At 37.2% G+C, this 12,687-nt stretch overlaps 2 protein-coding genes across 2 annotated transcripts in view; one reads left to right on the forward strand and one right to left on the reverse strand.

The window, feature by feature from the left end:
* The window catches only part of itsn1 (intersectin 1 (SH3 domain protein)), a 230,712-nt gene that overhangs the window by 76,631 nt on the left and 141,394 nt on the right, over positions 1 to 12,687 (forward strand).
* The window catches only part of LOC127569109 (intersectin-1-like), a 36,682-nt gene continuing 26,563 nt past the window's right edge, over positions 2,569 to 12,687 (reverse strand). The window contains exons 11-16 of the mRNA XM_052013459.1: positions 10,961 to 11,223; positions 9,129 to 9,278; positions 8,909 to 9,049; positions 8,355 to 8,442; positions 4,658 to 4,797; positions 2,569 to 2,646 (exon numbers count right to left, since the gene is read on the reverse strand). Of these exons, the coding sequence (XP_051869419.1) occupies positions 2,569 to 2,646; positions 4,658 to 4,797; positions 8,355 to 8,442; positions 8,909 to 9,049; positions 9,129 to 9,278; positions 10,961 to 11,223 (860 nt within the window). The remainder of the gene's footprint in view (positions 2,647 to 4,657; positions 4,798 to 8,354; positions 8,443 to 8,908; positions 9,050 to 9,128; positions 9,279 to 10,960; positions 11,224 to 12,687) is intronic.

Below are 12,687 nucleotides of genomic sequence, written 5' to 3' on the forward strand. Positions count from 1 at the left end.
TTGACTGTTGAAGCTCAAGGCTAAAGTTAGAGCTAACTCTACTATGTTTGCTTATGTTTCTGAAGTTTTCCAGTTGCTTCAGCAAATATCAAGATGTGAAGTAAATAGTCATGAAAACTATAAGGCCCTCACTTTAATCCCTGTTCATTCCTTTGTCATTCGTTCTGAATTGGGAACACCGGAGCCAGTGCTAATGAAATGGGGAAATGGTGTATTGCCCATGTTAATTATACGGTAATCTTTCCTGGTAATCTATATATGGATGGAGACTTTATTAGGCTTGATTTTGCACCACATGGTTATGTAACCATCTGAGTAAATAATAGTTGTCTAGCCTCATGCATGAGTCAATGATTTAAGGGAAACAGAATTGGAATAAAGACACAAGATTCTGCAGATGCTGGAATCTGGAGCCACACACACAAAATGCTGGAGGAACTCAGCAGGTCAGGCAGCATCTATGGAGGGAAATAAACAGTTGACATCAACGAAACATCGACTGTTTATTTCCCTCCATAGATGCTGCCTGACCTGCTGAGTTCCTCCAGCACTTTGTGTGTGTGGCTCCAGATTCCAGCATCTGCAGAATCTTGTGTCTTTATTTCCAATTCTGTTTCCCTTAAATCATTGACTCATGCATGAGGCTAGACAACTATTATTTACTCAGATGGTTACATAACCATGTGGTGCAAAATCAAGCCTAATAAAGTCTCCATCCATATATAGATTACCCAGGAAAGATTACCGTATAATTAACATGGGCAATACACCATTTCCCCATTTCATTAGCACTGGCTCCGGTGTCCCAATTCAGAACGAATGACAAAGGAATGAACAGGGATTAAAGTGAGGGCCTTATAGTTTTCATGACTATTTACTTCACATCTTGATATTTGCTGAAGCAACTGGAAAACTTCAGAAACATAAGCAAACATAGTAGAGTTAGCTCTAACTTTAGCCTTGAGCTTCAACAGTCAAGGAACAAATATAGAAGAGCTAAGCAAAATACACAAGACAATACTTTAAAGCCTAATGTAAAGAAGAAATCAGTAACCAAAGAACAGGAGTCGCAGGAAGTTGTAATCACTAGAACTGAAATATTTTGAGCTCTGCATTCAAGATATTTTGAAAGTCTCTCAAACTTTAATTACAGTATTAAATAGGATTTTACATTTGTGACATTGACTCTATATTTAATTCCTACACAATATTCCACACCACCCTCCTCCAGCTCAAAATTCTCAAACTGACCCATAAATTCAAGGTGGTCCCCTGTCCTTGGTCTCTAGTCTATGAAAAATTAGCTGATTTCATGGGGGTGTGTGGTGGTGGTGAGGATGGGAAAAGCTGCCTCAACATTTCTGGACAATGGAACAGGGAAAGCATTGTAATGATATAGCAGTTAACATCCCATCTCAACAGCATTTCTACACACATTTTGTTGTTGGGTATGGCTCAGTGATAAGTCTCGCCTCTTACAGAATGAGGATTGAAGATTCACTCCAAAGACTAATCTTTAATCTATGCTGAGAGTTCAGTACAGGGAATACATTGTTAGTGATGCTATTTACAACAAGTCATTAAATTGAAACCGCCCCACTCTCATGACAAAACATACATTCTAGTAAACTATTCAAGCATCATTTTTGGTCATGACAAAATTTCTCCCACAATTACCACCAAAACACATTCTCTCGTTGCTGCTTGATGCCTTACTGTATTCATGATGGTTGCTGTTTTCCCCATTTTCACTTCATAAGTATTTCACTCACCATAACACGCTTTAGTAAGTTTCAAGATCATTAATGGTACAATAGAAATATAAATGATCTTGACCTTTTGTCTAGGCTCATACATAATGAATTATGGGGAACACAAAATCAGAATAGCAGACAATACTTGTGGAATTATAACCCAATAATTTCAGAAATGGAAGAGTAAGCATTAATGTTGTAGCCTTTAAAAATATTTGAATGACCTAATAATTCAATTGTAAACAGATCACTGATGTCCTTAGTGATACTGTTGTACATTTATTTCTGAAAGAACTTTAGAAGTGTAGAAAGAAAAACTTCTGTAGGACACAAACCAGGTTTGATATTTCAATAGTGTTTGATGACAAATCCAAATTTTGGTTTCAAGTAAATTTAAAAACCTCCAAATAGTTGAAGTTTCATGATATTCTGAACCCACCTCACCACTCCCAACCAAAGACTGATAGGAAATTATACCGTGCAGTGTTATTTGTGCTGTAAATGTACACGATTTACATTTATGCCTATAGATTTAGAACATGAAAGACATAGCCACACACTTAATAAAAACACATGTTCAAAATAGATCAGAGAGCTGAAAAGATTTGGGTTAAAAATTTTAAAAAGATAACACATTTTGTCTATGGATCCTAATTCAGCTTTTGAAAGTTCTGACATTATTTCAAGTGACATGACCATGGGAAATCGCAAAATTCTGTGTACCTAGTAGGTGAGTCATGTAGAAGATTTTTAACACTTCCATTTAGAAATACATTTCAACAACTGTGTAGAAGCGCATTTAGGGAAGAAACCTTTAAAAGAAGTCTAAGTAGTTCACGCAGCACAGCAGGAAGCCCAGGCACTGCAGCAATACATCGTCCACAGCCACAGACTGGAAGAAAAGAAATGTGCATATTTAACAAAAAAGAACCCGAAGCAGCTGAGACAGGCTCCAAATCAAGATAAAAATTATATCAGAGTCAGCTTTTAATCATCTCTAGCAATAAATTCTATAATAGCTGAAGTACATAGTTAAGCTTCAAATTACAATTTTCTTTTAAAACCTAGTTGTTGCCCATGGAGTTATTTTCAAATCAATTCATTGTATCATTAGAGTTAGCACAAGCATTTTTGTAGTTACACCCACATCTGGTTCACAGTATACAAAAATAAAAAGAAAATGATGAATGGAAGCTTACTGTGAACTCGCAGCCACAGCAGTACACATCTGGTTGAATAAAATCCATGACAATATTTTGTTGAGTCTAATTTTAGCGAACAAATCCCGACTAGTCTAATTAACATTTGCACACAAAATGTTTAGTCTTTTACATTCAACACCCAAAGTGACAACTTTAATAAAAACATCAATACCAAAATGCAATCCATTATCATATGCGATAAAACACTGACGTTTCTGATTTTTACCATAATACTGCTGCACTGTTCAACCTGCCTTCAGCCCCTAACACTGAACTACAAACCAACAGAATATGTGGGTGAAATATTCTACATATACATAATCCATTTTTACCATCATGTACTCCCTCATCCATATGAGGAAATTAGGAACAAGTCAGTAACATTTTACCAACAATGAATGTACTCAAATGGACATATGGTGTTCAAAAAAATGTACTGATTAATGTCAAAACAGCAAAATACCCAAGATTTTAAGAAATGTTCTGTGCTGGTCCAATGGCTCAATAAATTTATACAGACAACCAAAACTGGTCAATCAGGTCTATGTCAATGTTAACACAGCTTAACATGTGAAGCAACAACTGATATTTAACACAGCAATTCACATATATTGGTGTACCAGACACTATAATGTATAGATGCACAGTAAAATGCACATATTGTCAGCAAATATTGCACTGACCCAAGCTTCATAACAATATATTGGCAATACACAAACAAGGTAGTTCAGAGTGAATGAGAAAACAAGATGTTACTACCTTGTAAATACTATTTGGATGCAAGCTACACAACCCAATCAACAGATTAGTTCAAATTGAATTAAATTACTTAGCCAGTAAGGAAATCAAATTAGATACTTCAACAATATAGTCTTTCTTTCTTCTGTCAAGAAAAGATATTCACGTACAATGTATACAGCAAATAAAAGTTATCAGATCAATGACTATGAAAGAAGGTCACACTGGTTGAAGTGCTAATGCTTAACAAATTAAACAAAAGGATAAAAGAGAGTTGTTTTTAAATTTGTTCATGCTCTATAGATATCCTTGGCAAACCACAACCAGTTTGTACCCAAGCTATATTTGTCCATTTACTTCTACACAATTGTTTGCTAAGCCATTTCAAAAGAAGGTGTCGACCACACTAGTTCAGAGATGCATATAGGCCAGGGCAACAAAGATGACAGAAAAAATTAATAAACCATATTTTAATGACCATATTGAAATTTCATGTTATTAATGCCCACATTTTTATTCCAGATTTAAGTACTTGAATTAAGATGCTATGGTGCGATTTGAAATCATATCTCCAAATCAGCTCTCTAGTAACTTAACCACAATGCCACAAACCTAGTAATCGCAGGCACTTTCTGCAAATTCAATCTTATTCATGCAGGCAAATTTAAACTTTATGGAGTTTCACTCATGGTCAGCAGTCCAGTCTTGGGCATGTTACTCAAAGTGACCATCTTAAACAAGTGCAGTTTAGCCATTCAATATGACAGTGTACCAAAGGCGGCCATATGGAGATGTTACTCTTTAGGCATAATCTGGTTTATCCCAAAACGCACATGTTAAATCTGACCAAGGAGTGTCGAATTTGACTATAGAAAATGGAGGCATTTGAACCATGCTGCTCTCACTCAAGTATTGTGCAATAAACAGCTGCAATGCAGAAAGAAAAATAAGCTTCAGTATTACCTTCAACTGATTATTGAAGACATCTATCTCCTGAAGTTTTGCCCTGGTTTCCTTCTCAACTTCATCAAGTTGATCACGAAGGCGTTGTCTTGTCAACTCTTTGTTTTCTAAAGACTTTTTGACAGTAAGAATAGTGTCTCCTAATAATTAAAAAAAAAGATACTGTTCTGCGAGTAGACATTTGTAAAGGCAAAGAATCATTTGGAAATAAATTAAGTGTCAAAAATATGTATCTCCCCATTTTTAAAATTAATTTCTCAAAAAGAACGCAAGAATGCAAATACAAGGCTTGACAATAGCTGGAGAAAAGGGCAAAGTCTCTGATGGAAGTATTTGCACCCAAACTATATTTGGCTCAGGTATCCTAATTGCTAAATAATTTTACATGCATGGATACTAGGGACTGGCATCATTGGTGATGTCCATCAGCAGATCTCCGGTCCCCCAATTCCCCATGCATCCTTATCTCCACAACATTTTATCAAATATTGAGAAAGAATTGCAGATTTCAACACCAGTGAATGAAAAAATATTGTGTACTGCAAACAAGTTTGACCATCTTACTGAAATACTTCAAAATCCACTCCAACAAAATCAATCTTGGGCTTTGGACCAGAAAGGTCAAGTCACAAAAGATTCACTGGTAGCTGCATTTACCTACACTTGACAATTTGCACAATATTACATGTTCTTCACTAACAAAAAAAAACTAGCTCATTTACTTCAATGTTCCAACCTGACTTCTGGCTAGCTGTCACAATCTGGTAGATTAATTTATTTTTTGATAGCTAACTAAAAATCAGCTTAAGAAATCCAAGAGGAAACCTTGGACAAATTGTTTATGGAGGAACAGGGGGGTCTTGGGGTCCAAGTCCAAGATCCCTCAAAGTTGTCACGCAAGTTGATAGGGTTGTTAAGAAGGCATATGGTGTGTTGGCCTTCATTAGGGGATTGAGTTCAAGAGCTGTGAGGTAATGTTGCAGCTCTATAAAAGCCTGGTTAGACCACACTCAGAATATTGTGTTCAGTTCTGGTCACCTCACTATAGGAAGGATGTGGAAGCTTTAGGAAGGGTGCAGAGGAGATTTACCAGGATGCTACCTGGATTAGAGAGCATGTCTTATGAGGATAGGCTGATCAAGCTAGGGCTTTTCTCTTTGGAGCGAAGGAGGATGAGAGGTATCCTGATGAAGGTGTACATGATACGAGGCATAGATCGAGTGGACAGCCAGAGACTTTTTCCCAGGGCAGAAATGGCTGACATAAGGGGCATAATTTTAACGTGACTGGAGGAAGGTACAGGGGATATATCAGAGGTAAGTTTTTGTTTTACACAGAGTGGTGGGTACGTGGAACGCACTGCCAGGGGTGCTGGTAGAAAAATGGAGGGTATGTGGGAGGGAATGGTTAGATTGATCTTAGAGTAGGTTAAAAAGTTGACACAACATTGTTGACCGTGGGGCCTGTACTGTGCTGTAATGTTCTACATTAAACCATAGGCACATCTCTTTCAAAAGAAAAATGCATTAATAATCAAAAAAGGAAAAATTGGCAAAAGAATAGGGGAATGAGACTAACTAGATAGTTCCACAAAGAGAGTTGCAGACAGCACCTGAATGGCTCCCTGCAATACAATGCTACACTACAATTCCACACAAAGTTGGAACAGCCACGAGGTGAAAACCATGCTGGAGTGAACACATTGATCTTCTATGGGAACATTCACAAGTCAGTTGAGAGAAACCGGGACAACACAACAAATGGATGAAGCCATCTGATATATTGGAACAGATAGCTGTTTATCAATAAAGAATAACAGCAATCTCCACTAACAAATGCACAATTTCTGGTCATGGCTGCATTGTAAAGGGAACCACTGGTATTCAGCAGTTTCAAGTGAAGAAAGCCACAGAATTAAATAGACCTACTACAAGAGCAGCACAGCAGTAGTGTTCCTGATACACAGATCTGACAACCAAATCCTATCTCAATCTCTGTTGCTTCCTTTGTGCAGTTTCCCTTAGTGCCCTGGTTTCTTGCCACATCCTAAAGAGCTAGTTGGCAGGTTAATTGTCCCCTGTAAATTAACCCTTCTGTAGGCAGGTGGCTGGTTGGAGAATTAGACTGGAGTTAATGGGCATGTGTGAGAAAATAGCCTAGAGGAAAATAAGTTAAATGAGATGGATGGGATTAGTCCAAGAGTTCAACGAGACCCAATGGGGAAAATGACAGCCTTCTATGTTTTAAGAAAATGAAGTCTGAGACTTGAGTAACATGCTGCTGCTGCTGTCTCTGGTACAGCATGCCACTGAGAGGTCCCACGTGGAAACCTGCAGCTAAGCTAGGCCTGGTCAGATCTGACACAAAATTGGAGGCCCCATTCATTTCAATAGGAAGTCTCAGCTACAGATTGGAGAAGGCAACTTTTAAAATTAATGTTTGATTGAACGATGATTATTTGAAATCTCTTAATAATTTTAAATCAACTTTGTTATTTCCAATTTAAATCAATTTGGTTGTTTTTCAATGTTGGATAGACACATTCTAAAACCGTCAAAATACCTTGCCAGGAGACAAAGCTCTTCCCCAGCTTTGCCTTCCACCACAGCCAGTGAGGGTATTAGAATCATATATCATGGAAACAGGCCCTTCGGCCCACCTGGTCCATGCTGACCCATCTCTCCCCAATTCTAATTTCTTCTCAGCTATCACCTCTCCTGTTGATCAATCTATCCAACACTTTCCACTCCATAGTATTAAAGAGGTAAGGCCCCAGAAAAACATCATGTAGGGCCTACATGCTTTCTGGATCTTGCCTCTTCAAATGCTGTCTGCTATGGGACAGGCAGATCCAACACATTGAGTCAAGCCAAATTGGTACACCACTTTTGGTTCAGTCATTAGGCTTCTCAATTCCGGTATTGAGCAGCAATGTTGCAGTCAACTCATCAGGAAAATAACAGATGCTTTTTCTTTGAGGTAAGTTTTTGTGATCTTGCATATTTTGACATGATCAAGGCTGCATTTGTTGCCCATTGGGAATCAACTGCAGTGAACTGGAGAGATGGAAAACAGCTGGGCATGGACAACAAGTTCATTTTCACAATACATGGAGTAAGTCATTTTTATTTGAGCAATCCAGCATTTTCAGATCGTTTCCTCTGGATGTGAGCAACAGATGGCCAGCTTTAATGATTCAATTTCATTACATGCCGTTGGAGGGCTGAAATAGCATAGCCTCTGTCACAACCAGGTTAACATTAAAAATACAATGTGGTGCAAATGTATTGAATATCCATATGTAAACTGCAGAAATTATTAACTTCAAAACCTTGTGCTTTTATAGATACCTTCAAATTCCTCCTTAATTAGGCATCACAAAAGTTCCCTCCTTCCCAATTCTATTCACACTTTTCAGAAGTAATGGTACTAAAAGCAGAGCAGGGAGAGGCACTGGCGAGTGCAGATTAAAATGTACCATTAACAGAAATAACAAAACGTATAGAAAGTCAGGGTCAAATGTTGAAATTAGTCTACTTCAAAGATAACCTGATTTCCTATCTTGAGGAATACTGCAATTGTAATATTCTTCAAGCCACCAAAATTTTATTCTAATTGTGTCATGAATCATGTTTCTCAGACATACAAGTACATCTTTTGAAAGCTATAAAATATACTAGATTAAAATAATCCTTACTATGTAGGTTGTTCTGTTGGACCTGCTTCAATTTATCATTGAGAGCTTGTTTCTCTGGAATCAGTAGGCTGAGCATCTGTTGAAATTCCTACAGGTCAAAAGAAAACAGTTAGTATTTTTATGTCAATCTTCTTTTAGTCATAGATTGGGCAAGATTGAGTTGAAAGATTTGTACTTTTTAAATTATTCATGGAATGGAGGCATCACTGCCAAAGCCAACATTTATTCCCTTGGTCTCAACTTCCTGTAGTGGAACTATTCCAACAGTATTGCAGAGAAGAGAGCCCCAGGATTTGGACATGACAACACTAAAAGAAAACAGTGACAAATTCCCGAGTCAGGATTGTGTGCGACTTGAAGGGGTAGTTACAAGTGGCGGTATTATAGCATGTCCTAATCATGCATGTATAATCTTGTGATCCAGAAACATTATAAAACAAATGAAGATTCAGATTTATTCAGCTAAAAATTTAAATTGGTTTACCAGAAGGCATCAACACTGAAGATGTTTATCCTGGAAAGGATATGACAACTCATACGAACTCAAAACTGACCTGCAATTGCTGCTGTAGATGTGTAATTTCTGAAATTCGCAATTCCCTTGTCTGATTTGTATGCTCAATTTCATGCCGCTGAGTAGAGACACGAAACCGGATGTCTTGAAGCTTGCCTTCCAACTGATTCTTCTTATCATTCTGAAAAGATAAACTTGCATCAATATCTCAATGTATCTATTCCAAAATAACTGATACCTTTGTTCACATACAAACTCACAAGGGCTTCAAGTTCAAATTCTAAGGTCTTTTTCCTTGCTTTCAAAGCAACAATATCTTCTTGTTCTTTGTTTCGTTGGTTCAAGAGTTCCTGTCGACGATTCCGCTCCCATTCCAGTTGGCGCTGCCTTTCTAGTTCACGCTTTGCTGCCTACAGTCAAAATAATATCATTGTAAAATGAAATGAACAGCATCCCCCGAAAATGCTCAAACTCAGCGTCGTAATTTGAACATTTTCATTACACACACTGTTTTTGCACCAACATAGTAGGAACATAGATTACTCCTGATTTGACTTTACACCAGTAGCCAAAAAATTACCATTCTGATTCTGGTGTACATGGAATGGGAAATGATGTAGTTATAATTTAATCCCAGATGTTTCCCCCCTTTAGATATGCCAGTGACAACTCATGCCCTATTTAGCTGCAGATAAAGTTTTCAAATATCATCATATATCTATCTGCAATAAGAAAGAAGGAATCTCAGCATGAATTAAAACTGCACACAAAGTTAGCCCTCAGGGAAGCATGCTTGGATGCATATAATGGTCACTGACTGGTGGAACCCAAATTATTTTTCCCCCGATGTATTTTATACACTTAAGATAATTTTTTTAAAAATATGATCAAATATTACTACTCCAAAGAAAGTCCACAGAAATCAAATTAAAAAATGTAAAGTTGTATTAAATATACACTGACATCAAAATAATTTTTAAGCATCTCATGGAAAATAATCCTTGAAAAATGAACTTGATTCTGCCTTTTAATTTGCAGCACTCTTCTATATATTGAAATGTATTAATGAAGCTAAAAGAAAATTAGTATCAAATTGTTTAGCACTTACAATTCAAGAGATTTAGGAAAAACACACGCTTCCAGTCTATCTTGCTTGAAATTATGAAGTTGAGCCTTTTGACATTGGTTGGACCGCTCGTACCAGGGAGGCATGTTGAGAAGAACAAAGTCTAAAAACCACCCTCCTGAGGTCACAATAATTTCTCTTCACGGGTAGTGTTTGTTTAGAGTTATGGGTGGCGATCCAAACTGCAGATCAGCTCAACCTCATGCAGTCACACACCAAGGTCGCACCACATTGGAGATGACTGACCAATTAGTGTGTCTCACTTATGGGACATGGCAAAGTAGACATTGTAGCTGATATTCCACCACTTGGGTCTTAATCAATATAGCTTAGTGCTCCTAACTAGATATGCAAGCAGCTGCTCAATGTACTGTGATCCCAGCAAGTTCTTGTTCACTTGTATCCAAAATCTCTGACATGGGCAAGTATTGTAATGAAAACAGGTAGTCAACAAATATAAATGGAAGCTCAACCTGAGCACCCAAATACAGTACTGGATTTCTGTACAACCTAAAATGCAATGAAACATTAACACAGAAAATAACAAAATGAATATGCCATTTTGCCCCAATAACTTGTTTCGACCAAAAAAACATTACATAATAACAGCACTGCAAACTCCGAACAAATATAAAAGTATGATAACAATCAACTCAACTTTCACATTGCAGAATAACACAATTCCTTTCAATGTACAAAATATTTTTTAAAAAGCAGTTTTGCTGGATAATGTTTTCAAACACAGCAAACAATTGCAAAGCATAAGACAATGCACCAGTATTAATATTTAGCCACAGCAGCAGTAGATAGGTGAACAAGATAATAATACAGCCTGAAGTGCAGCAGGCTATAATTACAGATTTTAAGGTAAAACTGAAATATTTCTAGTGCTGCAGTTATATATTTAAAATATGCAATTTGTAAATTAAGGTAGATTACCAACTGCCACTACTCAAACAAGTATACCTCTCGTCTTTCTATTTCCTTTCTTCTCTCGTCTTCCCTTTGTCGTTCAAACTCCCGTTGTTTCTCCAGCTGCTTTTCTAACTCCATCTGTCTTTTCCTTTCTTGCTCTTGACGCTCCCGCTCCTTCCGTTCTTGCTCTGCTCGTTCCAACTGGGCAAATCGCTCCTGTTCTTTTCGCTGTTGCTCCAGAAGAATCTGACGTCGTTTTTCAAGTTCAAGGTTCCCGCGTTCAAAATTCTCACGTTTCTTGTCCTCAAATGTCACTGCAAAGCAGATGAAGTTGAGGGACAGTTTAACATACAAGGAAAACCTGTGACTGCATACAATATTGAAATTATTTTGATAATAATAGTTACAACCTGAATCACCCATCATCTGAAAGTCATTTTATTTGACACACAAATTATCTACCTTCCTTTAATCCCTTCGTTGAAACTCATTACAAATCATACTATTAATTATCACAGCTGTAAACTTCCTGGCAATATTTTTTTTATAAGTCAGTTATTTAGTAATCACTTGCTATGGCTTGAAAAAGAATTTCATCACTCAGTTGTATAACCATTTTGGATAGGATGGAGGCGAAAAGTATTACTACCACCTCACAAAATTATTTGCTTTGCAATTGCAACATACCAAGCTAAGGAGGTGTCTTACAAGCAGCAAGAGAAACAGAAATGTATTACAGCCAATGGCATCAAGCCTTTCTCAGTCACTATAGCAGGAGTTGTTTCAAAAATAAAACAAGCCAAATCTCATTAAGAGTTTCATTTTAAGTTCCTTTCAAAGTTTTTTTTGGTCCAAGTTCTTGCTGCCAAGATTACAAATCTGAGGAGGTAACCAAATCTCAAATCTGACATTTGTATTGATCAGACTTGCTAAGGCATTACCCAGTTAGATTGAAATTTGAAGACAGAATAGAAAGTACAATCTAGATGATGATGGGGAACAAAAGAAAGCTGACCATTTCCTGTCCAGGAAGTTAAGTTTCATGTTCCTTTGTGCTTTAGGGAATTTTTCCAGAGAGACCAACCAGCACATGTATATCATACAGCACAGAGCACAGCCATCTGGTGCATCATGCCAGGTCTTTGAAAGAGTTATCCAGTTCATCCCACTCGCTTGTCCTTTCTCCTTCGCACTTCATATTTCCCCTTTAGCTATCAATAAATCTATTTTATCAATCTTCCACTAACCTTTAAGGCAATATATCTAGATCATTAAAAACTCACATGTACAAAAAGGTTTTTTTGCACATCACCTCTGGTTCTTTCGCCAATTACCCTCAATCTGTGGTTTCAGAGCTTTCCATCGTTGGAAACTAGTTTCTTATTACTCCTAGTCGATCATTTTTCATTTCTCCAATCAATCTCCCCAAACATTCTCCACACTAAGACAAAATCCTGCACATTTCACCTAATCTTGAACACCCAAATAATTTTGACTTCAATCATTAATTATAAATGATTTCCACAGCCTCATAATTCTTGTTGCTTCTCTGCTTTGTTCCACATCTCAATTACTTCCTTATGATCCATCATTGTTGGCCCTTCAGCTGGTTGCCTCATTTCATAATCTACACTTTTCAAATGAAGGCCTGATTTTCCCCACCCGCCATTTCTTCCTTAATTTATTTTTATTTCTTTACAACAGAAGGAATCCCAATGAATCTTCATTTGAAGCTTTCTATATTTTTTTCCACATGACCCTTCCATGCCTTTCCTACT

This window comes from Pristis pectinata, chromosome 4 (genome assembly GCF_009764475.1).
Source record: "Pristis pectinata isolate sPriPec2 chromosome 4, sPriPec2.1.pri, whole genome shotgun sequence".
In the NCBI taxonomy this organism is placed as follows: Eukaryota; Metazoa; Chordata; class Chondrichthyes; order Rhinopristiformes; family Pristidae; genus Pristis; species Pristis pectinata.